This window comes from Lynx rufus, unplaced genomic scaffold (assembly GCF_022079265.1).
Source record: "Lynx rufus isolate CCGP_SWC_20201006 ecotype Redwood Valley unplaced genomic scaffold, mLynRuf1.p SCAF_17, whole genome shotgun sequence".
Classification (NCBI taxonomy): domain Eukaryota; kingdom Metazoa; phylum Chordata; class Mammalia; order Carnivora; family Felidae; genus Lynx; species Lynx rufus.
In genome coordinates this window covers 9,397,365-9,424,177 of record NW_025814831.1, presented here as the reverse complement: position 1 = coordinate 9,424,177, position 26,813 = coordinate 9,397,365, and the positions used below count along the sequence as shown (strand labels likewise).

At 44.9% G+C, this 26,813-nt stretch overlaps 1 protein-coding gene across 1 annotated transcript in view; it reads left to right on the top strand.

The window, feature by feature from the left end:
• The window catches only part of AK7 (adenylate kinase 7), a gene marked incomplete at its 5' end in the record, with an annotated part of 71,317 nt that overhangs the window by 5,734 nt on the left and 38,770 nt on the right, over nucleotides 1–26,813 (top strand). Inside the window, 3 exons of the mRNA XM_047079907.1 lie at nucleotides 4,889–4,997; nucleotides 11,803–11,897; nucleotides 19,407–19,517. Of these exons, the coding sequence (XP_046935863.1) occupies nucleotides 4,889–4,997; nucleotides 11,803–11,897; nucleotides 19,407–19,517 (315 nt within the window). The remainder of the gene's footprint in view (nucleotides 1–4,888; nucleotides 4,998–11,802; nucleotides 11,898–19,406; nucleotides 19,518–26,813) is intronic.

Below are 26,813 nucleotides of genomic sequence, written 5' to 3'. Positions count from 1 at the left end.
GAGAGAGAGAGAGAGAGAGATTGAGAGAGAAGTAAACCAGGAAACAGACTCTTAACTATTGAGAACAAACAGTTACCGGAGGGGTGCAGTGGGGGTGCGTGGGCTAACTGGGTGATGGGCATTAAGGAGGACGCTTGCCGTGTTGATCAACAGGTGTTGTATGTAAGTGACGAACCACTAAATTCTACCTCTGAAACTAATTACACTGTACGTTACGTAACTGGCATTTAAACAAAAACTTGAAAACAACAACAACAGCAAACTGCAGACCCACCCTTCAGGGTGGTCTCAGGGCTGGCACCTGCCATCCAAGTCCGGTTACTAAGTGTACATTGAGGTCAGTGGGATGTCAGAATCCATACCGTGTTCCTGGAGCAAAGGATTCTACAGAGAAACAAGTGAAGAGGAGAGGGGGGCTTCAAGAACAAAGAGGAGAAGCATCTGTTCCCTTTCGAGTCAAGCCTTGCTGAACCACCAGTGTGTCCAACTTAACTTCCCACCGTCTTCACTTTTCTCTAGCAGTTTCACTGCCCCCGCATGACAAATTCTACACACACAACCTGAGACATTTGAATGCCTCCAGTAGGGGTGTCAGCCTCTCATCAGCCTGCCTGCCGCTCTTCAGACCCTGCCATACAGCTCTGCACACGCCGTACCCTGGAACGGACTTTCCTCTGCCAACCCCACCCAGCCCTGTTCGTTCCGCAAGACTTAGGATGTCATCTCCTCCAGGAAGCCCTCAGTGATTCCCACTTCTTCCCCACTCCCCGTTTGGAATCTGAGCTCTTTTCTTGGACTCCCACAGCATCTTTACCTGCCTACATCATCCCACTTTTCCCACTCCATTGTTATTATCTGTCTGTTGTGGGTCACACTGCCCCTGATGGTTAGTCTTAAGAATAGACCGAGCCTCACTTATTCCCCTGTTTATCCGTGCGTCTTTGGCACATAGCACATTAACTGGCTGAAAGCAGCCCTCAGTAAACACTTGTGAAATGAACGAAAGGGCCCTCTCCCCCCAACCTGCCATCTTAGGGAACTTTCTCCACCACTTACCCCCTTTCACCCTCTCCTGGGTCTTCAGTCACCACTGGCTTCTTTCTTTCTGCCTATGCGTGTGTTCAGTGCGCACATCTTTTGAACTTCATTCGGCCTTCCTGGTGGCTGCCAGCCTCTTTCTCCGCCCCTGACCCCTGCCCCCTCACCGAGGGTCCAGCCACAGGAAATACCCTGACCCGTGTCACTGGTCTAATTCCCGGCTGGCCTAATTCCCAAAGTCCTATCTTACCTGGCTTCCCAGGAGAAAGTCTCCTTCCCTCTTCTGCGGTCTTTACCCCCTGACTTCCCTCGTGCATCTGAGCACTCCTTGTTTCACTGACTCCTTTTCCTCTTTCTGCCCTTTAAACGCGCTTTTCCCCAGAACTCCCTCCTTTCTCGTAATGGGTGTCCCTCCTCAAGCTTCTCTGGTCCTATGGCTCCAGCTCCCCCATACGAGCCGATGCCTTTCAAATCTGTCTCCAGCCCTGTTGACCAGCAAATCCAACTGCCCCCTGGTGCACTCCCCCAGATGTCCTGCTGGCACTTCTAGTTCAACAGGCCCCCACATGAAATTTATTTTCCTCCTCTACAAAACCACTCTGCCTTTCAGCCTCCTAATTTTGATTAAGGACCTAGATCTGTTTGGGCTGTTTGGGGCTGCAAGTCACAGGGGGAAAAGGCAAGGCAAACTGGCTTAGTAAAGAAGGAAATTCTTCAGTTTATGTGGCTGGTTGTCTCAGGGAAGAAGCAGCTTCAGGGCTGGCGTGATCCAGGGGCTGCAGCTCCTTTTTCTGCCCCTTCCTGGCCTCTCCCTTCCTTTAAGGGTGACGTCACTCTTGGGCTGGGAGCAAGGCGGCAACGGTCCAGGGCCTCACGTTCACACACAGCAACACCGCGGTGAAGGGAACTTCCGGAAGTCCTCAGAGAAAGGAGGATGAACAATCCCGCGGTCCCCTGCAGGCGTCTCCTTGAATCTCACGGTGTGGAAGTGAGTCACATGCCCGTTCCTGAACGGATCACTGTACCCTGAGATCAATAAAGCCCAGCCCTGAAGCTAGGGAGTGGAGTTCAGATCCCCAGGCTGAGAGGGGAGCACCTGAACAAAATTGGGGTTCTGTCGGGAAAGTGGAAGAGGAAATAGACGTTTGTGTCCTCCGGACCGTCCATCACGCACTCCCCGCTACCGCAGCTGTGGGCTCGTGGCGCCCCCTCTTGGTCACGAGGTCCTCACCTGGGCGCCTCACAGCCTCTCCACGAGGTGCCGCCTTCCCCTTAGCGTGGCCATTTGCGTTAGTTCGGATCTTTACCGGCGCCCACCATTTACACTGGAGTTCGGATCCGTGGACGTGTCTCGAGCGTCCTAAGGATCCACAGAGGCGCGTGGAGCTCACACCTCGCAGGGACTTGCACACAAACACGCAGCCCCACGGCAGTGCAGTGGGCACGACCGCAGAGGTGTGGACACAGCAGCACCTGAAAAGGGCAGTTTGATGAGCGCTCGGTCTTAGGTACGGAGCCAGGTAGATGTAGCTGCACACCCTTCCTACCACACAGATCAGCCCCCCCGTCCCCCCCGGCCCCCTCAGCTCCTCTGGTCCGGAGATCCCGGAGCCTCCATCCGGGATGGAGGATGGTCCGCTACTGGGAGAAGCTGGGACTGAGGCCCGGCCTCTAGGGCTGAGTAGAGACTGCCAGGCAGATAAGGGGGCAAGGAAATGTCACACAAGGCGGGAACACATGGGGAAGTGTGTGGTATGCTTTAGAATAGGAAAAACATCAGCATAGCTAGAGCATGGGTTGCAGAGAACAAAGGAGAAGAGGCAAGGGTGGCATGTAAGGTGAGAGAGAGCAGAGGATGGAAAACATTAGGCTGGTCTAGTTTGTGGAAGGTGCCTCTGCCTGGCTCAGCAAATCATCTACTATTCCAGGCTCTGCTGAATGAGCTCATATTCACTCTTCAATCCAACTCGAATGTCACCTCCCAGAAGCCTTAATCACATATTCCTCCTGGTCTATCCAACCTCAGATGTACCTCTATGATAGCCCTTTCTATATTGGGGGCTGCCATGTAAGGCTGGGCAGGTTGCACACTGTGCAAGGGCGCCTGCCTAAGGACATGAGTAGGAGCTGTGTTCTGCTGGGTTCAGAGTGCCCCAGAGTAGGTGCCGCCTTATAATTTCCCCACAAAGAGCAGATTGCCTTTTTCTAATTTGTTCAAAGGCTTCTTATATCCTTAGATATGTCCTTGTCTGCATTAGACTATAATTTGCTATAAGTTTTCCCAACAAAACAAACAAAATTTGCTAATTTGCTATAAGTTTTCCCAACAAAACACACACACACACACACACACAATGCTCCTGAGTGTAAACAACCAGACATTATTCATTTTGCCTCTATCCTCGGGGTCAAACACAAGGCCCCCAAATGTTGGATGGGTAAACAAATGAATGCCCAAATGTGGTCACGCAACGTCTGATCAGGGTGGCCATCCTCTTGGAAACGTGCCTGTTTCACCCGAAATCCAGCTATGATTTCACATGCGTGTGCGTGTTTCTTTGGACGCCGCTCTCACATGCTGTCACGGGCTGGAATCATAGATGCTTTCCCTTCTTTCTCTCGGGCAGCATCTGGAGCACACGCCTTCCATTTGTCCAGTGACTTTCTTCCTTCCTTTCCCACGTCATTTCTGAATCTAGATCGGTCTCAGGTGCGTTGGGAGAGCAGGGTCGTCCTGTGTCATCTCACTATTGAAAAATTAAAAACTGATGTTTGGATCGGCATTTTCAGAGTGTCCTCCCTTCTGCCCATTCAGCCCAGAAAAGAAACACAATGGAGTGTATTATGGATTGAACTGTGTCTCCCCGAAAAAAGATCTGTTGAAGCCCTAACCCCAGAAAGCTCACGATGTGACCTATTTGGAGATAGGTCTTCACAGAGGAAATTGAGTTAAAAGGAGGTCATTGGGGTGGACCCCTCATCCAATACGACCGACATCCTTACCAAAAAGGAAAACTTGGACCCAGACACGTATACAGGGAGAACACCTGGGAGGAGGAAGGCGGAGATGTGGTTGATGCATTAACCAGCCAAGGAATCCCAGAGATTTCCTGAGAGGCACCAGAAGCTAGGAGAGAGCCACGGAGCTGAATCTCCGTCACAGCCTTCCGAAGGGACCGGCCCTGCCGACACCTCGATCTTGGACTTGTGGCCTCCAGACCGTGGGACATGAATTTCTGTGGTTTAAGCCACTCAGTTTGTGGCCAGGAAGGAACAGCTACCTAAAACACAGTGATCACCGAAGTTACTTTTGTCTAATGTAAGCACTTTTATATTTCCACCCATTAAAAGTTCCTGTGTTTTCGAAATATTCCCAACTGTCGACTGTAATAAGGCACCTTGCATGTACGAAGAGAATGGATGAATGCCATCGTGGGGGTTCTGAAACCATCCACATTCATCACTCATCAGCACTTCTGAGCGATTCAGGATATATAATGGCTCAAGTAATCTTGCATAGAGTTTGCATTAGTTTCAAATGCCTCACACATTTTTCTTCCAGTATGTTCTAATTCTTCCCTTCTGAATTGGGGTTTAAACAGCCTGCAGAAATAGTACCTAAAATCATTATGCAATTTTTTAATCATCTGTTCCCAGCTATTTTCATAAACTTATTTGTTACTTGGAAACTACACACAGAAGAGAGCCAAAATTTCGTTTTAAATAGAAATCCTGCAAATGTTTCCTGTAGGACACTTCATCTGCCGTATATCTAATTTGGAAATTGTCATTCCAGCTAAATATTAAGGTTAGCGTCTTGCAACAAATGACTGTCACATCTCTTTTTCAGAACATCTCTCGGGAGGACCTTCTCATGCGCCTCCTGGAGTGTGACATCATCATTTATAACATCACCGAGAACCCACAGCAAGCAGAGGAGGCCATCTGGGCAGTCTCTGGTCAGTGAACTTCTTTCTTTTGTCTCCAGGGATGCTGCTTTTGTGCAACTTACTTAACCCAAGAGTCATCTAATGAACACGAGGCGAATTAGGACCGTGGGAAAACTGACCTGAGACTTACCTAAAACATGAAATGAAATTAGGCTAATGAGGGGCGCCTGGGTGGCTCAGTCGGCTGAGCGTTCAACTTTTGATTTAGGCTCAGGTCATGATCCCAGAGTCGTGGGATCGAGCCCCGTGTTGGGCTCTGAGCGTGCAGCCTACTTAAGATTCTCTCTCTCTCCCTCTGCCCCTCTCCCCCGTTTGTGTGTGCGTTCTCTCTCTCTCTCTCTCTCTCTCTCTCTCTCTTTCTCTGATAAAAAAAAAAGCTGATGAATATTCATCAGCCTTTGGAAGTGTTAAAAGATAAACCGAGGCATATGAGAATCTTTAAGAGTTTATTTGAGCAAAACTCGATTCACAAGAGCACGCCATGCCGGAAGTGGCTTGGAGAGCTTCACCAACAGCGGCCAGGGGAAAGACTTACAGAGCAAAGGCAGAGCAAAGTGAGGAAGTTATTTGATTGGCTATAGTGTACTCAGCTGGCTTACCTGGAAGAGGCTGGTTGACTGTGACTGGTTGTCCTTAGGTGCTGGTTTCCGAACCTTGCCGCCTGTAACAGACTTAGGTTTTGATTTGTTCATGTGGACTAACTACTATGGCCTTAGAGTCAGCTGAGATTTCATGGCCCCCTTGTTTGATTAAACAATGGGGGGGCGCCTGGGTGGCGCAGTCGGTTAAGCGTCCGACTTCAGCCAGGTCACGATCTCGCGGTCTGTGAGTTCGAGCCCCGCGTCGGGCTCTGGGCTGATGGCTCAGAGCCTGGAGCCTGTTTCTGATTCTGTGTCTCCCTCTCTCTCTGCCCCTCCCCCGTTCATGCTCTGTCTCTCTCTGTCCCAAAAATAAATAAACGTTAAAAAAAAAAAACAAAAAAAAACAATGGGTGGGGCGCCTGAGGGGCTCATTTGGTTGGGCATCCCACTCTTGACTTCGGCTCAGGTCATGATCACACAGTTCGTGAGTTCGAGCCCCCACGTTGGGCTGTGCGCTGACAGTGTGGAGCCTGCTTGGGATTCTCTCTCTCTTCTCTCTGTCCCCTCACCTTAAAGTAAATAAACAAACTTAAAAAGCAACTTTTATAAAAAAAATAAATATATAAAATAAGCAATGGGTGCTTCCAAAGGATAGAACGTTTTTTTTAAATGTTTATTTTTTGAGAGAGAAAGAGAGCACAAGCAGGGGCAGGACAGAGAGAGAGACAGAGAGAGAGAGAGAGAGAGAGAGAGAGGGAATCCCAAGCAGGCTCCATGCTGTCCGTGCAGAGCCCGACGCGGGGCTCGAACCCAGGAGCCATGAGATCGTGACTTGAGCCGAAGTCAGACGCTTCACCAACCGGGCCACCCAGGCACCCCAAGGATAGAACGTTTTTAATCATTAAAGGAAACAACTTTCAAAATTCAACGTGTATTCGTTCTACAGGCACTGCTTAAGGAGGTGCGGTCGAAGGTACTGGGGAGATACGAAGACAAATAAGAAAAAGATTATACCCTCAAGGCCCCTGTAGCCCCGCAGGAGAGCTCAGGCACACGTGAGGAACTCTGATGCAGGACAGAGAATGGCATGTTTATCAGACAGGTATCACAAGGGGGATGTGACTTTAAGAGGAGAGGAGTTATTTCTTAGGTTCCAATAAAACTTCATTTATAAAAACAGGCGCTACGTTGCCAACCCTCGAATAAGATGAACAGCAAAGTGACATTTTGGCTTAAATGAAAAGAAATGGGACGGAGCCTCGCGAATGACCGTACCACACTCAGGGAAATGATGGAGAAGTACCGTCCGCGGATGTGTGAGATTCCTTAGGAGCTTAGAGCATTTCATTTCTCTGTTTTAACTGTGCCTGCATTTCATCCAGTAGGGAACAAATCAAAACCAGGAACATTGTGTCATCTTTTGAAACAGATTCTTTGAAAGCCTACTTTCTGCATTTTGTCCCTTTGCACACATTTACAGATGATGTATAACCGCGCCTTCTGAAATAATTGCACCACTTAAAAATCATAATTAGAGAAAACATGTAATGAATCCTTATTTTGCGTCAGGCTTTGAGAATTGATTTTTCTATATAATGTATTCTTGTAATTAATTTTTTTTTTTTCTGAAATGAAACCTGGACATGTTTGGGGGCATTTGGGTGACTCAGTTGGTTAAGCGTCTGACTTCGGCTCAGGTCATGATCTCACAGTTGGTGAGTTTGAGCCCGTGTCAGGTTCAGTGCTGACAGCTCAGAGCCTGGAGCCTGCTTTAGATTCTGTGTCTCTGTTTCTCTCTGCCTCTCGCCTGCTCTCTCTCTCTCTCTCTCTCTCTCTCTCTCTCTCTCTCTCAATCTCCCAAAAATAAACACACATTAAAAAACTAAAACAAACCTGAACATGTTTGGAAAATTAAGAAGCACATTAGGGCTTAGAATAAAAAGTTATGATGCCCTGAATACCCTTTCAACTCTATCCCTATACCCCAAGAGAAACCTCGTTTAACCCACTTGTGCTTTTTTTTCCTACATAAAAATACCAGCATTGATGTCCTATGATTATGAATTTTAGACGTTAACCACTGCCCTCCAGCAGTGACAGATGGGTTTTAGCTCCTCATCGGACCCCCCCACCCTGTTCCTCAAGAGACCATAATCATTTCTCAAACGTGGACACTGTATCTCCTTCCATGAGCTTTAAAATGTAGAATGTGTGTTACTGCTTCCTCCTTCATTCTAATAAAGAGATTTAATGTACGTTCGTTTGTTTATTTTAAATATAATTTATTGTCAAACTGGTTTCCGTACAACACCCAGTGCGCATCCCAACAGGTGGCCTCCTCATTGCCCATCACCCACTTTCCCCTCCCTCCCACCCCCCATCAACCCTCAGTTTATTCTCAGTTTTTAAGAGTCTCTTATGGTTTGGCTCTCTCCCTTTTTTTTTCCTTTCCCCTCCCCCATGGTCTTCTGTTAAGTTTCTCAAGTTCCACATATGAGTGAAAACATATGGTGTCTGTCTTTCTCTGACTTATTTCACTTAGCATAATACCCTCCAGTTCCATCCAAGTTGTTGCAAATGGCAGGATTTCATGCTTGCTCATTGCCAAGTAGTATTCCATGGTATATATAAACCACATCTTCTTTATCCATTCATCAGTTGATGGACATTTAGGCTCTTTCCATAATTTGGCTATTGTTGAAAGTGCTGCTATAAACATTGGGGTCCAAGTGCCCCTATGCATCAGCACTCCTGCCTGTATCCCTTGGGTAAATTCCTAGCAGTGCTATTGCTGGGTCATAGGGTAGATCTATTTTTAATTTTTTGCGGAACCTCCACACTATTTTCCAGACCGGCTGCACCAGTTTGCATTCCCACCAACGGTGCAAGAGGGTTCCCGTTTCTCCGCATCCTCGCCAGCATCTATAGTCTCCTGATTTGTTCATTTTAGCCACTCTGACTGGCATGAGGTGGTATCTCAGTGTAGTTTTGATTTCTATTTCCCCGATGATGAATAATGTTGAGCATCTTTTCATGTCTGTTGGCCATCTGGATGTCTTCTTTGGAAAAGTGTCTATTCGTGTCTTCTGCCGATTTCTTCACTGGATTATTTGTGTTTTGGGTGTGGAGTTTGGTGAGTTCTTTATATAGATTTTAGATACTAGCCCTTTATCCGATATGTCACTTGCAAATATCCTTTCCCATTCTGTTGGTTGCCTTTTAGTTTTGTTGATTGTTTCCTTCGCAGTGCAGAAGCTTTTTATCTTGATGAGGTCCCAATAGTTCATTTTTGCTTTTCATTCTCCTTTGGAGATGTGTTGAGTAAAAAATTGCTATGGCTGAGATCAAAGAGGTTGTTGTCCACTTTCTCCTCTAGAGTTTTGATGGCTTCCTGTCTAACATTCAAGTCCTTTATCCATTTGAGTTTATTTTTGTGAATGGTGTAAGAAAGTGGTCTAGTTTCATTCTTCTGCATATTGCTGTCCAGTTCTCCCAGCACCATTTGTTAAAGAGACTGTCTTTGGGGCGCCTGGGTGGCTCAGTCGGTTAAGCGGCCGACTTCGGCTCGGGTCATGATCTCACGGTCGGTGAGTTCGAGCCCCGCGTCGGGCTCTGTGCTGACAGCTCGGAGCCTGGAGCCTGTTTCAGATTCTGTGTCTCCCTCTCTCCGACCCTCCCCCGTTCGTGCTCTGTCTCTCTCTGTCTCAAAAATAAATAAATGTTAAAAAAAAATAAAAAAAAAAAAGAGACTGTCTTTTTTCTATTGGATATTCTTTCCTGCTTTGTCAAAGATTAGTTGGCCATACATTTGTGGGTCCAATTCTGGAGTCTCTACTCTATTCCATTGGTCTGTGTCTGTTTTTGTGCCCATACCATACTGTCTTGATGATTACAGGTTTGTAGTAGAGGCTAAAGTCCGGGATTGTGATGCCTCCCGCTTTGTTTTTCTTCTTCAGTATTACTTTGGCTATTCGGGGGTCTTTTGTAGTTCCATACCAATTTTAAGATTGTTTGTTCTAGCTTTGAGAAGAATGCTGGTGCAATTTTGACTGGTATTGCATTGAATGTGTAGATTGCTTTGGGTAGTATTGACATTTTAGCAATGTTTATTTATTTTTGAGAGAGAGATAGAGCACAAGTAGGGGAGGGGCAGAGCGAGAGGGAGACACAGAATCGGAAGCAGGCTCCAGGCTCTGAGCTGTCAGCACAGAGCCTGACACGGGGCTCGAACTCACCAACTGTGAGATCATGACCTGAGCCGAAGTTGGATGGTTAACCAACCGAGCCACCAGGCGCCCCAAGAGATTTAAATAATTAAGAAAATGTTACTTCTCTGTTTTCTGGAAAGGTTTTAGCTGTGCTGCCAGGCTTCTGAGATACAGAGCGTTCATGTCTGCAAGAAAGGACAGTCAGAGGCCTCCCGTCTGCCATCAGCGTCACCCGGGGGGGGATGGGGTCAGTGGGGCTTTGAGAATTTTGTCATTTTACCTGATGTGCATATTCTTAGATTTGGGACCTGTTTTCCACTTGGGTTTTTTTTTTTTTTTTGTATGTTTGTTAGTTTTGCGTGTGTTTGCAATGAATATATATTACTTCTTAATAATGTTTTATTAAGTAATTTTAAAATGTCTCAATATAAAAAGATTCTCCTACCTTGCCTTTCAGAGGAAGGCAAAATGACACAGGAAAAGGGAATAAAGTATTAGAAATGAGAGAAAACATTTGCATATAAGGGTAAAGTGGGGGCGCCTGGGTGGTTCAGTCACCCAGAGCATCTAACTCTTGATCTCAGAGTCGTGAGTTCAAGCCCCACACTGGGCGTGCAGCCTACTTAAAAAAAAGCGGGGGCGGGGGGGGATAAAATGTGCTTGTTCACCAGTGAAAAAGCAGATTATTTTAGACCCATTAAAATAATCATAAATGAAAGGCTAACCCACTTCGAGGATGTCTAAGTGTGCCAGGGAGTCACAAAATAGGCCAGCCGAAAGCACAGGAGGACAGAAAGGGTAAAAGGGCAAAATTAAATTGAAGCGGCAATTTTTGTTAATAGAATAAAAATGGAAACTAAAGTGAACGCTTGAGTTAGGGATTAATATGTGGACACAGTGTTCTCCTACTTAATTCTGTAACGTTGTCTCACCTCGGGCTCAGAATCCGCACGTTTATTAGATTCAGGATATCAGCACTTTATTGTTTTGCTTCTTTAGGGAATCAGCTCATGAGACTAAAAATGTACCATGACAACCGTGTCACTTAGATCCTCTGACAGTGTAACGAGACCTCCCTTTAGCAGATTTCTTTCCTTCTGGAAAATTCTACTTCACGAAAAATATTTTAGCAGCATCCCATGCTCAAAGTATTTAAGAGGTTCAAGGCTTAAATGTGCAGAGAGCCCCCCTGGGGAGGGACAAAGCCTTTAGAAATCAAATGTTTACCTTTCCACCCACCACTGTTCTAAATTCGGATTCCTACAGAACGTTCCCACTCAGCTAGTCCTGCTGAACCAAAGGCCCTCCAGCCATGGCCCACAGCCCCTGCTGCATGGGCCGCCCTCCCCCGGCCAGGTAGAGTGGGAAGGGTGGGCACACCCCAAATTGCTTCCTTCCACAAGGGCGCAAGCTACATAGGAATGCTTTGTGTGTGATCAGAAGGGGGCCTTGCCTTTTGACTGGGGGTCCTCGCAACCCCCAGACCTAACCTTGATGGGGCTTCCTGCTCCATTCTCCACACAGCTGGCTGGCTCTGGGACATAGTGGGGAGAGCACAGGCCTTGCAAGCAGGCTGCTTGGATCGGACCCCGCCCAGCCCTCTTCCATGACTCTGGGCAAACCGCACCTCTGTTCCCCCATCTGTAAGACAGAGTTGATAGCAATACCTATCTCGTAATGGTAAGGATTCGGTAAAGCTCATGAACTGTTCCAATCGAACCAGCTATGATCCATACTACCACTGGCACTTCATGAAAGTGAAAGCACGTTGCTAGAGGCCAGGAGACAGGAATGGGGGTTCAGGTTGTAAGCTGGGCTCAGAAGAGGTCAGGTGGCTGGAGGGAGAATGCCAAGAACATGCTAGGGACATGTGGGGGCGGGGGGGGGGGCAGGCCAGTGGAGCAGAGAGGTGACACTCGTCTTAACGTGCTCCCTGAAAAAAGGAGTAATTTCAAGTCCCACACATGATTTGGAAGACCAGGTCTTTGTGGATCTGAATAACTGTCCTGCTTTTTGGCCCCACAGCACTGAATGAAGAAGCCAGCCACTTCGAGAAGCGAAAGCTATTTATTTTGGTATCCACGGTGATGACCTGGGCACGCTCCAAACTCCTGGACCCCGTAAGTAGAGCACTAGCTTTTCTTTTCTGCGACATCCCACCCTTGAGACCCCCTGATGTGTGTGTGGAGAGAACTTTCTCTAGGGCACTGTGTCTTCTTACACACTCCTGAAGCCCATCCCGGAATAAGCGTTCAACAGAAATCACGGACCCCAAGCACGCTGAATTCTAAGGGGCCTCGTTGTGCTATGTGCCCCTGAGACAGGAAAAGGAAACTCTACAAATGACACTCAACCATAACCATGCTTACGTATCACTTACACTTCTTATTTGAAGAAGCTCTTTCAGACTTAGACCTGTGTTTCTGCCCCATACCTTCTTGCGCATAGACGGCAAGGAGAATATAAGCAACAGGCCGTTGTGATAACAACCCCCAACTTGTTCATATTCGGAGTCCAGACGTCTGACTCACGCCTACCTTCTTTGTCCGCACGGTAACTCAGTATGAACCCTGCCTCGCGGCATTTATTTCCTTTTCTGTGAAGCCCATAGTTCTTACTTTGCAAGAAAATGTGAAATGACAGCCATTCTCCCAGGGGCTGCTTGTTTTCTTTACCGATATCAGGTTTACATTCGCGGCTCTGCCCCAGTGCCTTTGTGCCATGAACTGCCTTTTAGTTTCAGCGCCGAATCACGATGTGATCTTTTAAAGAGACATTTAGGAAGGCAATTAAATGATCACATGCGGTACCTAATTCCATCTGGAAGGATGCTAGTATGAACAGCTGTGCTCAAGGTCACCCTCAGGCACCAGCAAGGACAGAGTCAATGCTCCTGGCTGAGAACGGCTGTAATCAGCCGTTGATCCCGAGGCGCATTCTAACGTCAGAGATGTCAGGATGTCAGGGGGAAATGCGCACGTTAGAATCAGTGGGATACATTACCTATAACAAGGAGATATTTAGGGATTTATCACACGTCGCCTCAAAGGCCATTTGTTTAACTGTCTCTCCCTTGGTGAAGCAGGACATGTTTGACGTAGGGCCCTGAGGGTTTCAGTCCTTTTCTGAAAAGTAAAGTTCACTCACCCACTCCATTTGGTTGCCCCACCTCAAGGGCCAAGCCAGTCGTTGGACCCTGTCATGGTTGTTTCCCTCAGCATGTCCAGCGAAGTGTCTGCTGCAACACAATTATTGGTCACTCGACTGGCTGCAGGCCTGGTTGACCGTGCTCAATGAGTGAGAAACCGCTCGTACTGACTTAAGCAAAACGGGAATGTATTGACTCATAGCTGGTAAGTCCAATGGTGGACTTCAGGCACAGCTGAAACTGGAGGCTTAAACACAATGTCTTCAGACCTCGCTATGCTCTCTCTCTCTTCCGTGGCTTCTTTGGTCCTGAGTAGGCTTTGCTCTCACGTAAGCTCCCCTCCTGTTGGGCCCCAGCAGCTCCCAGGCTTACGTCCCCTGGAGCTTCAATTCTCTTTTCCACTTCCGTTTTGTCTCATCCCAGGTCTTGAGCCTCAGCCTGAGCCGGTCACAGTGGCCAGGGGAACACAGAACTCGGGGTGGGCAGGCCTGGGGTTCTATACTCGCTTCTAGAGGCGGGGGTGACTGGCCCCCAAAATACAGGGGCTGAGAGTGGAGAAGAGATGGGTCCTCCAAAGAAAATAGGGGGAAATGGCTGCTGCGTTAGTTCCTATGCCCTGTGGCACGTCCCCATCCTCCCATTATGGCTCTAACTTATATGTCCATAAACAGCTCATGATGGACTGACGTGAGGCTTATTAAGGTATAAGGTACATAGATTACCAGTCACCCTCTTCCTCGCACAGTTCTGTGAGTTTTGACAAATGCATATGGTTGTGTAACCACCACAGCAACCAAGATAGAGGACATCTCCATCACCCCCCAAAATTGTCTACCTTGCACCATACAAAAGCTCAGTTCCAGATGGATCACAGAATTAAAAGTGAAGACCAAAACTTTCATTTTTTGAGAAATATTAATAGAATCTATACAGGGAGTCTCTTAAACAGGACCTAGTAATGCGAAATATGAAAATAAAATGAATGAATTCAATTGCAGTGAAGTGAATGAGGCATTTATGGATGAAACGATGCTATGTGTGAGATTTCCTTCGAAATCATCCAGTGGATGAAGAGGTAGATGGGGGTAGAGAGGAAACCAGTTTCGCTATGTAGGAATCTGAATCGAATCAAATGTAAACATCACACAGACCCCAATCGAAGGGTGTTCTATTCAATAACTGGTCTATATTCTTAAAAGATGGCAATGAGAGAGAAAATTGAAACACTGTTCCAAATAAAGACGATTGAGACATGGCGGCTCAGGGCCAAACGTGATCTTGGATTGGAGTCTGTACCAGAGGAAAAGCGCTATAAAGAACATTACTGGAACAGTTGACAAAGTTGGGGCATGGACTGCAGATTGGATAAAATTATCCTATCAGTATGAAATTTCCTGAATTTTGTCACTGTACTCCAGTTTCATAGGAGAATGTTCTTAGGAGATACACACTGAAAAGTAAAGAGAAAAGGGGTGCGATGTATGCAATCTGCTCTCAAATGGTTCAGAAAAACATAAATAATTTTAATAATTAAAAGCAAAATCTTCACCCAGCCTAGCAAATCCCTCCACAAGGCAGTAGAGAAAAGAAATAGCTTTATTACGGAACAAGCATTAAAATGGAACGTCACGCTTGGCGTAGGCGATCCGCTAAGAGGTTGCAGACGTAGAAGGAAATCTCACCTTTTTCTAGAGTCAAGCAGATACAATCCATTGCATACATGTTTCCTGGTCAACAACAATTAGCTCTTGAGTGAGAGGCCTTGACATCACCATCTGTCACAAATAGTTTGTCTCAGAGTCACCTAGTAATTTGGGTGGCCATCTGTGTTAGCTAATTGGCTTTATCCAGAGGAAAAACAAACCTTTCATAGCTTTATGACAGGAGGTAGTTTCGGAGCTTAGAGCAAGGCTTCCAGCAAAGTGAGGCTCCTACCTGCCCACCAAAACTGGAAGACAGGGGTTCTCTCTCCGCTGACGTTTACGTTACAATTTTTTAAAATTTATCTATTTTGAGAGAGACAGAGACAGCATGAGTTGGGGAGGGGCAGAGAGAGAGGGAGGCAGAGAATCCCAAGCAGGCTCTGCGTTGTCAGTGTGGAGCCCGACTCAGCTCGACCCCATGACCTGAGGCAAAGTTAAGAGTCAGATGCGCTTAACCCACTGAGCCACCCAGGCGCCCCGGGGAAAGTTTCTCTCTTATTCATATAGAACATATGACAAGTGTCCCAGATGAATGAGTACATGTCCTCCCAACTCTGATTCGAGACCCAGACTCCTTCCATTGGATGGCTTGACCATCTCCCAGAACGGCCTCCAGAGCCATGATGCAAATCTATATCAAGCCAGGGAGCCCCCCCGGGGAGAAGTCACAAAAGATCATGCTTGGGGGAACCTTTGCAAGCCAGGCCTGAAGACATGTGCGCCCCTTCTCTAAATCCCTTAGGCTAAAACCCAGTCACATGGCCATACCCAACCGCAAGAGAGCCTGGGAGGTGTAATCTCACTTTGTGCCCAGGAAAATCAGGGTGGTCCCGTCTTTGGCACAGAGAGAAGTCTGCCAGGAGACCTCTGGGAAGGGCTCATCTCTGATAAAGAGAGCCTTCAAGGAAGATGCAACCTTCTTCCCTCTGGGAATATTATTGACTGTGGATATGACACTTGGGACGGAGGGCCACACAGTAAGGTAGAGCTCAGAGGGCATCAGAGGAGCAGAGAGGCCCATCACGGGGCACCTGGAGCCACTGGGTTTTTGAATGTTATTTATCGGAGGTCATGAATCCCATCAGTGTTGGGGCCATTTTGAATTTGACTTTCTGGGGGCGCCTGGGTGGCGCAGTTGGTTAAGCGTCCGACTTCAGCCAGGTCACGATCTCACGGTCCGTGAGTTGAGCCCCGCGTCGGGCTCTGTGCTGATGGCTCAGAGCCTGGAGCCTGTTTCCGATTCTGTGTCTCCCTCTCTCTGCCCCTCCCCCGTTCATGCTCTGTCTCTCTCTGTCCCAAAAATAAATAAACGTTGAAAAAAAATAAATAAATAAATAAATAAAAAATGAATTTGACTTTCTGTTACTTGTAGCCAAAAGCAGCCAAACGGACATAAAACTGTATAAAGAGCGTTTTTAATACAAAAGAAGTGTAAATATAGTAGAATATTTTCATTTGTATTTATTTTGACAAGTGGGAAAATCTTAATGTTTCTGGGGCTTTCTTTATTTTATTTTATTTTATTTTATTTTATTTTATTTTATTTTATTTTATTTTATTTTAAGTTTAGTTATTTATTTTGAGAGAGCAAGAGAGTGGGAGAGGAGCAGAGGGAGGGAAAGACAGAAACCCCAAGCAGGCTTTGCACTGTCAGCATGGAGCCCGATGCGGGGCTCGACCTCACAAACCTGAGCCAAAATCAAGAGTCCAATGGTCAACCAGCTGAGCCACCCAGGTGCCCCAGTATCTGTTTTAAAAGTATAGCTATGTGTTTGCTTTTTTTTATGTGTGAATTAAGAGGGGTGAACTTTACTCAACCAAATAATCCAGAGGAAGAAACTGGTGCATTCTGATAGTCACACGGAATAACCAGCTGGGAAAAGGAGTCCAGCAGGTGGGTAGTCCACACACGCAGTGAAACACAATGACCAACTAAAGAGTGGGTCCAACGCCATATTCCAAGAAAACGGATTTCACCCAATATCCTAAACAAAAAGGGGGAGATGACTCTGCAGAGTCAGCTTTTCACCTCCTGGAAGGACGAAGCCTCTAAACAAGCTTATTGATTGCAGTGAGATGCCCAGGAGACAGGCTACGTTTCCAGAAATGCTACCAGACATCGATATGTATCAATTATAGGATAATGGATACAATGCCGACCCAAAGTTGACTCGTCATTGATTGGAAAAGCAGAGATGCAAATAGTTGCAAGGATCTAAAACCTGTATGAAAGATACAGGTTATCTATCTATCTATCTATAAAATATATATATATATATGTATATATATATATATATATTTTACTGGTGTATTTGTAACACGTGACATTTAAGGACTACAAGGAACACAGGTGATAGTAGCAAAGGTTCATAATGTGAAAGCCAGGTCTCTGTCCCAACCAGGAATCGGGAGGACAACTCAGAAGCTGAAGCCCAGGTTGGTTGACATTCATGGGCTACCGTGCAGCTGGCCAGGGAGGGGGTGATCTTGCTTGTCCGTCAGTTCCAGTCTCAGAATGTTAAGGATGAGTTTGACTGGCCATCAAAACCTGAGCACCAGGGATGTGACCGTCTCTGCAGTAGCCGTGAGGACTGAAGGAAAGACAAATTCTACTAGAAGAGGGATGCTGCGTAACCAGTCACAGGGAGCAGGAGGGTCCATGAGGCAGGCTGGCCACCCTATCATGACAGTCTGGGGCCGTAGGGATGCCGGGACTCCATTCATCCCGGAGGGAAAGCTGATAGTGAGTAGGATGGCCAGATTTAACAAATACAAGTACAGGATGCCTGGTTAAATTCTAATTTCGTGTAAATGGTGAGTAATGTTTAGCCTAAGTCTATCCCGTGAGATATTTAAGACATATCTACACTAAAAATTATTTGGTGGTTTATCTGAAATTCAAATTTAGCTGGGTGCCCTGTAGTTCTTCTAGCTACCCTTTATGTGAGCCACTGGACATGCTTTAGAGGTCAGCTTATCCTGTAACATGTACTCATTGAGTGCCTACCATGGACCCAGAATTGTTCCCCTTGAACACTAACTCTCTCCCTGTTTTACTCCCCATGCCAAAACCCCCAATCCACCTGCCCTAGCCTCACTCCCTTCCCCCCACCCAACAACCCATCGTACATCCTGTCAACTCATCACCCAAAATGTGTCATAATCCATCTTGCTTTCTTTGTATCCATGGCGATGTCCTAGACCAAGCCTCAGCCGTTACCACCTTCCATTGTGAAAGCATCCCGGGAACTGGTGCCTCCGTCACCTCCTTCCAATGCAATCTTCAAGGGACAGCCTAAGTGATCTTAAAATATAATTCAGATCATGTCTTAGTGCTGCTTAAAATGCTCAAAACCCTTCAATGCTTCCTTATGCTCTTAGTATATATCTAAACTCCTCCACATGGCCCACAAGCCCTGGTAAACTGCCTCACCCTCCACCAGTTCCCAGCTTGGTCCCCCATCATTTGGGCCCTTCCTCCCGTTTCTCCAACCTGCCAACAATCGGGGTCCTCAACCCTGTGTTTCTTCTGTTTCTCTGATTCATTCCTTGTAAACTCAGGGCTCAAATGTTTTGGGTTGATTATGTAACTTGGACCACTGTGAAGTGGTTGAAAGTCTCCTATTGAACAATGTGTTTTAAAAATCCCCCTCCAGGAGTGCCTGGGTGGGTGAGTCCATTAAGCTTCCAACTTCGGCTCAGGTCACGATCTCACGGTTCGTGAGTTCGAGCCCCGCGTCAGGCTCTGTGCTAACAGCGTGGAGCCTGCTTGGGATTCTCTCTCTCTCCTTCTCTCTGCCCCTCCTCCACTCTCACTATCTCAAAAGTAGATAAAATAAGCATTTGAAAAAATAAAAAAATAAAATCCTCATCCAACTACTAGGACCTCTAAATCTGGATGGATTTAGAGAAGCCACTCTGTACCATGGGTCTCAGTCTCCTCCTTTGAGTCTCTGTAAGTTTCCATTTTGTGGTTCTGGAAGAATCCTTCCATGCGACTGGGCAGGAGGGTGAGCTGTGGGAGGACTGGACACAATGTGCAGCCCAGCGGACTGCCAAGAAATATTTTTCATCCCTGATTCGCAATGCAAATTGATATTTCACCTTATCTGATGAAGCCTGACATAGAAATTTGCACATGGAATGTTCTTATGAGGTTGATTCGAGGGGAAAGGGCAGTGTGGAAGAGAAAGAAAAACCCATGATTTAGATTAAAACATGAAACTATGTAAGTTGCAAGAACTATTAAGAAATGGGTTATTGAGGGGCGCCTGGGTGGCTCAGTTGGTTAAGCATCTGACTTCGGCTCAGGTCATGATCTTGTGGTTCGTAAGTTCAAGCCCCGTGTCGGGCTCTGTGCAGACAGCTCGGAGCCTGGAACCTACTTCCGATTCTGTGTCTCTCTCTCTGCCCCTTCCCTGCTTGCGCTCTCTTTCTCTCTCTCTCTCAAAAATAAATAAGCATTAAAAAATAATTTAAAAAATCAAAGAAATGGGTTGCTGAAGGTCTTGATGGAATCCCAGAGACAACCTGACTCTGTCTCTACAAAATAAAAGAAAGACATTTGAATTTTTATTTTGTTTCAATTAAGTATAAATGATAACATTTGGCCAGCTAAAGCATTTTCAAGGAAGTCAAATCACTGTAAAAATAAGCAGTAACTTTTCAGATGCTTTATCTGAGCTCTTTGGAACATAGCCGAGCCAGCATCTGGGGCTTAGATGTTTTATGTAGCTCTTAAGTTTCACCCATCCAATCTGGATTTTTTTCTTTCACAGGATGATTCTGAGATCCCGTTTACTGAGGAGGATTATCGAAGAAGAAAGCAACATCCTAATTTTCTGGACCACATCAATGCCGAAAAAATGGTTCTCAAATTTGGAAAAAATGTAGGTCTGGAGTAGTAAGGCATTTAGGGTAAGAGAAGTCCTTTCTGAGGCAGCGCTCAACGCATGTGGCCGGGACTGTTCTCCATGCCTTACGGACATCATCTCAGCTCGTTAAACGCCTCTTTCCTTGTCCTCACACCCACAGGTCTCTGAGCTTCAGGCTCATCCCAAGATGAGCCTTACTTCTGGTTCTGGCTTTGGTCCAGTCCACTAAGTTGAGAGCCTTGTGTTAGGCCCCAGCAGAGCTCAAGCCCTTATCCACTAAGGTGTGGGTCCAAAGAGTCCCTTAGCCCAGAAGAGGCAAATAACTCAGAGTTGGAGTGGGGAAGAGGGGAGCCACATTTCCCCTTTTTCCAGAATCTATCTCATTTGTTTCTTATAACCGAAAAGTGCCTATTAACCTTCCCTTACAAATAAGGCGGAGAGGACATCAGGCAGTTAAATAAGTGGCTCAAGTTCACACAACTGGGATTTGTTGAGCACCGTTCTGCGCGCACAATTCTTGGCCTTGTCTGATCCACTCCTTACAGCAACGGTCTTGAATCTGTACATCATTATCCCCATTTCCCGGATGCGGGCACTTCAGGAAAGAGGCATCAAGTGGTACAGCTGTGGTTCAGAACTAGATCCATCAGACTGTGGGGTTTATTTAATTTTTCTTGATTTCAAAGCTCAGTCTTGCAGTAGAGTTGATCTTGACACAGGCCTGGCCACCAGTTATTAAGATCGACCCATAGCTGAGAAACTCTTGTAAATAATAACATTTCTTAGCCTTCTGTTGCAGCAAAATTTATCATTTGGAGATATATATATATATATATATATACACACTATAAAACTATTATATTTCCTATCTTTTGTCAAAATAGATGGTAGGAGTGCCTTGGTGATGAATAAGTTTACTACACCTAAGAATTATCAAGGGTTTGCTTACTATGTGCCAGGCACTGTGCTAAATGTTTTACTTCTGGTAATCCTCATGGGTTTACTTCTGGTACATCCTATATAATCCTCAAAATTCTGTGAACCGGGTGCTGGTAACTTCATCCTCCTTTAACTTAGGTAGAATTTATATAGAACCCCCAAACTTCTAAAGGTTCCATCCACTATGTTTTTCCCAGGAGCAGAACACCCACAGTAGGGATATGTAACAATGGTTCCAAGGTGACACCTAGTGGGCTCAGAGGATATTACAATGGGAACTTTGTCCCCACCTTCTGTCCTATTAAAACCAAAAAAAAATAAAATAATTTTTTTTTTTATTCTGGCAATGCAAACACCACAAATATAAAATATTTGAAGAAAATAATATAGGATTCAAAGTTCTAGCCCCTTTTCTGCCATTAATTTATGACCTTAGCTAAGTCATTAACACTTTGGAGTTAAAATAAATGAATAAAGGCACTGGACTAGACAGGTCTAAATTTCTTCCACTTCCAAATCTTGTGAGTATATTATTTTATTGAGCTTTGAGCTTTGCCCCAGGTAGAGAATCCATGATTTCTTTTTTTTTATGTTAAAAAAATTTTTTAATGTTTATTTATTTTTGAGAGAGAGAGGGAGAGAGAGACAGAGACAGAGACAGAGACAGAGAGTGAGTGGGGGAGGAACAGAGAGAGAGGGAAACACAGAATCCAAAACAGGCTCCAGGCTCTGAGCTGTCAGCACATGACCTGAGCCGAAGTCTGACGCTTAACCGACTGAGCCTCCCAGGTGCCCCAAGAATCCAAGATTTCTTGATTATTTATGCCAAATTATGTAGAAGAAAACACACATAAACATAATTGATGTGACTAAAAGTGTAAAATGGAGAAATACTATCATTTTAATATCTGTTTTCTTATAGAAACATTAAATTTATTTCATGCTCTAAATAAAACAATCAAAACTTTATTGAAAAAATTTATTCTAGGGGCGCCCGGGTGGCTCAGCTGAGCACCCAGCTCTTGATTTCACCTCAGGTCATGATCTCACGGTTTGCAGAATCAAGCCCCGAGTCAGGCTCCGTGCTAGGTGGCAACTGTTTGGGATTCATTCTCTCCCTCTGCCCCTCCCCCACCAGCTTGCTCTCTCTTGCTCTCTCAAAATAATTTTTTATTTTTATATAAAATATATTTTTATATAAAATATATTTTAATATATTTATATTGTAAATATATTTATATTTTATATAAAATATTATATATGTATATATATTATATATATATAGTATTCCCAGCTTTCTTAATTAGTCTTTACTGAACAATTAATAAAATCAGGTTGATCTGGCCAACTTGGTCATCTCAATGACACTATTTTAAAAAAAAAATTTTTTTAATTTTAGAGAGAGAAAGAGTGCATGAGCAGGGGAGGGGGAAGAGAGAGAGAGAGAGAGAGAGAGAGAGAGAGAATCTTAAGTAGGCTCCCTGTTCATCTTGGAGTCCGATGTGAGGCCCCGTCCCATGACCCCGGGATCATGACCTGAGCCAAAATCGTGAGTCAGACGCTCAACTGACTGAGCCACCCAGGCGCCTCTCAATGACCCTATTTTAAACCTAGTGCTTTGCATTGGGTCAATTGAACCTTAGAAGTAAACTTTAACCCATTCATTTAACACATGTCCTTTTAGATCCTACTGTGTACCAGGCACCGTGGCTAAGAGCTGGCCTCCCGGCCGTGAACAAGCAGTTGAGGTCTTGGCACTCCTGAGGCTGGTTGTCCGATGCTCTTCTGCTGACCACACCTGCAGCCATCACATTCATATTTATGTACCACCTAAATATATGTAGTAATATATGTAGTCCCCCCGAAGGCGGACTTATTTAGTTTTCTGATACAAAGGGGGAGCCCTGATAATTATACAAGTTGCTTAAATAGCTGTGATTTGCCTAACACTAAACATGGCTTGAACTGGGTGCCTCCATGTTTAAATGAGTCACACTGATTATTTAGAATATTTTAGGGGCACCTGGGTGGTTCAGTCGGTTCAGCGTCAGACTTCGGCTCAGGTCACGATCTCATGGTTTGTGAATTTGAGCCCCGCATCGGGCTCTGTGCTGACAGCTCAGAGCCTGGAGCCTGCTTTGGATTCTGTGTCTCCCTCTCTCTCGCTCTCTCTCTCTGCCCTTCCCTGCTCATGCATGTTTCTCTCTCAAAAATAAATACACATTAAAATTTTTTAAAAATATTTTAAAATATTGTTAAAAATACAAGTATATTGACTTTAATTAGTATTTTAAATTAACCAGAATTGCCTGTCTATCTTGCAAATTACTTCAATCATTAAGTCGTCCCTGAATATCACTTAATTGTGGGGTATTGTGTACATAGTCCCTGAAAAAATGGTCACCTGTCAGATCTCGATGGCAATTTATGGAATTTATTGTAATAATTTGTGTACCACACTGACTTTTGATGCTTGTATTCTCTGGCGAACCCAAGTTGCTCATGATAATTTTTTAATAAAAAATATTTCCAGGGCTGCTTGACTGGCTCAGTCAGTAGAGCATGAATAACTCTTGACCTCAGGGTTGTGAGATCAAGCCCTATATTGGATGTAGAGCTCACTTACAAAAAAAAAAAAAAAGTTTCTGGATTTGCTTTGATAATGCCATATTGGAGATTTTTGCACTTAGATTCAAGATGATAAGTGAAAATGGCTTATAGTCTGCCTTTGTCATACTGTCTCTTTCCTGTTTTAGTTTCCTGGTTTTACTATTCCCATACAAATTGAAAACAAAATTTACTGTTCTCTTGTAATTTATATGAAATTGGGCATATCTCTTGAATATTTGGTAGAATTTGCCTATAAAACGATCTTGGACTGGGGGAAGGCAGTCGTGGAGTTTTGGGGGCAAGAAACTAGCCCTTTAGGCTAAGTTTTCAAATTAACTGGCAAAAGTTGCCCATAAGTCTCTCCTAAGATGTTTTTTAAATTTCTATTTGTAGTTTAGTCTCCCTTTTCAGGACGAATATTGTGAGGGGGCATCACTGCTTTCCCACTCTTTTGGTGCCCATGAGGAAGAGCCTGGGTATCCTCCCCAAAGGCTGTCTTCTTGCCGGCACCTGTTACCCCGCGGCTTGAAGCTCAATCGGGTTACGTGATTGGTGGCTGTGTCAGGGGCGTGGTCACGTCATGTTGACCCCACCTCCCTCTCGTTGCTCTGGGCTACAGCTGTAACGTAGCTGCATTCAGCGTTGCTGAATTCAATGTTGCTGTGCCTGCATTCAGCGTTCAGCGTCTTCATGCCCTAAGTGTTGCAGGGGCAGCCCTCCCAGGGGAGAACCAACCCATAGTTTTCTGGTGCTGCCTGTGCCTGGTTGGGAAAATTTGTCTTATTCTGGAGTTCAGGATTAGGAAGCCCCTCATCCCTGCTCAGCTAAGTAATGTCCTCTAGCCTAAACCACACCAGTAATAAAGTTGTGACTTGGAGATCCATCTGCCTTTTTACACAGTTTTAATCTCTTTAATCTTAAAAAAAAAATTGTGTTTAATTTTTATTTTTGAGAGAGAGAGAGAGAGAGAGCAAGCAGGGGAGGTGCAGAGAGACAGGTGGGGCAGAGCATTCAAAGTGGGCTTGGTGCTGACAGCAGAGAGCCTGATACAGGGCTCGAACTCACAAACCCACGAACCACGAGATCATGACCTGAGCAGAGTCAGACACTTAACCAACTGAGCCACCCAGGCACCCCAAATATTTTTAAATGTTTATTTTTATTTATTTATTTTGAGAGAGAGAGAGAGAGAGAGTGAATCAGGGAGGGGTAGAGAGAGAGAGGGAGAGAATCCCAAGCAGGCTCTGAGCTATCAGTGTAGAGCCCAACAGGGGACTCGATTCCATGAATGGGGAGTTCATGACCTGAGCTGAAATCAAGAGTTGGACACCTAACCAACTGAGCCATCCATGTGTCTGTAAATCTTTTTTAAATCTTCAGAACTCCAAAAGGAAAAAGTGTCTGTTTCAGCAACTCAAACTCCAATGTTGCTGTTTATTTGTCTTACCCTTCTTTTCTTCATCAATCTGAATCAATTTTTTTTATATTTTAATGTTTATTTTTGAGAGAGAGAGACAGAGCATGAGCAGAGGAGGGGCAGAGAGAGAGGGAGACACAGAATTGGAAGCAGGCTCCAGGCTCCAAGCTGTCAGCACAGAGCCTGATGCAGGGCTCGAACTCACAAGCTGCGAGATCATGACCTGAGTGGAAGTCGGACACTTAACCAACTGAGCCACCCAGGCACCCCTGAATCAAGTTTTCAATTTTATTATTCTTATCAAAGAGGTAGTTTTTGCTGTGTTCTGCTATTTCTTTGTTTTTTAAGAAATCAATTTCTCTGTCTTTATTATTCTTCTTTCTAATTTGCATTTATGCTGTTTTGTTTTAGAAGCTAAGTTTATTAATATTCAGTCTTTGTTTTTCTAATATAACCACTTAATGCCACAAATTTGCTACCAAGTATAATTTTAACAGCTTTCAAGTTTTGAAGTGCCATAAATGGTATTTGTATTATTATTAATTTCTACAAATTTTCTATAGTCTATTAGAACTTGGGAAGCAGTGCTGTGAATTATTGAGAAATGGTTTCTTAAATTTCCAGATATCTAGAGAAGGTGTTATCTTTTTGTTGTTCATTTCTAACTTAATTGCTTTTTGGTCAGAGAATGTGGTCTGGGGTGGTCAGAGAATGTGGTCAGAGAATTTGGTCATGAGATTCTTTGCTACATAGTACATGGCCTGTGTTGTTTTTATTTTAAATTCCACATGGACTTGAAAAACCTGTGTATTTCAAACTGTGTGGAGTTTCTATATATGTCTCCTTAGGTCAAGTTTCTTAATGGGGTCTCCTGAGTTTATCAATTACTGACAGGGATATACTATGGAGTACATTTATCCATATCTCCTTGATATCATGTTAGATTTTTGGCATGCTCATTTCAAGGCACAGTCTTGTAACCCCTTCACAGTGTTCGACATTGCCAGAATGAAACTATAAAATCTGTTTATTTTTTCTTAATAATTGAGAGCAGGACAATATCTCCAGCCAAGTCCACAGCTTTCCAGACCATTCTCAGGTATTAATGGAGTCTTTTCTAGTCTTACAAAGGCTCAGACAAGTTTAATACTAAAGCCATCAGTCTACCATTTAATTTTAAACTTCTCTCCTGCTAGCTCAGCCTGACTCAGGCTCTGATGAATACAGCAGGGAGGGAGGCTAGGATGTGGTCAACTCTCTTCCTCCACCTTAAATCAGCAACCTTGACTCCTCTCTGTTCCTTACTCCACACCTGCCTGTTCTTTATCATCATCTCTGTTGTCACCACCCTCATCATTGTGTTCGTTTCCTTTGTTTCCCATGCCTTTATTTTTTCATCAGTACAAACATATTTATTCCACAATCTCTGCTCATTTCTACTCTTTTTTTCTTTAATTTTTTTTAACGTTTTTTTTTAATTTATTTTTGAGACAGGGAGAGACAGAGCATGAACAGGGGAGGGTCAGAGAGAGGGAGACACAGAATCTGAAACAGGCTCCAGGCTCTGAGCCGTCAGCACAGAGCCCGACGCGGGGCTCGAACTCACGGACCGCGAGATCATGACCTGAGCCGAAGTCGGCCGCTTAACCCACTGAGCCACCCAGGCGCCCCATACTCTTTCTTTTTTTTGATGCTTATTTATTTTTGAGAGTGAGAGAGAGACACAGAGCATGAGCAAGAGAGGAGCAGAGAAAGGAAGACACAGAATCCGAAGCAGGCTCCAGGCTCCGAGCTGTCGGCACAGAGCCCGACACGGGGCTCAAACTCAGGAACTGTGAGATCACGACCTGAGCTGAAGTTGGACGTGTAACCGACTGAGCCACCCTGCGCCCCTCTGCTAATTTATTTTCTGAAGGCAGTGCAAGTCTGATTTCATTTGTGGTGGATTGTTTGTTCCCTCATAAGTTTTATAATTTTGGTTTGTGAGCTCATCTTTAGTAAGGTCTTTTTCTACAAAGTCACTATTAATAAACATATTTTCTGGCGATTTATGGAACTCCAATTATAAAAATAATCCTGTAATTTGACATGGATTTTTTTTTTTAAATAGCATCGCTTTAAATTGTCGACATTGGTTTCTTAATAGCTCATCGCCCCTAAAAGCCTCATGTAGATGAGTTCTCAGGGGAAAGGGAGCTAACGCGAAGTCTGTGTTCACCAAAAGTGCTGCTATAAAAGTCTCAAGGATGTTCATGAGTCGGGTGCCTTCAGGATTCATCATGGTCAATGGGAAATGGGAATTCACCATGTGAACATGCCTTACAGTTTGTTATTGGCTTCACGGT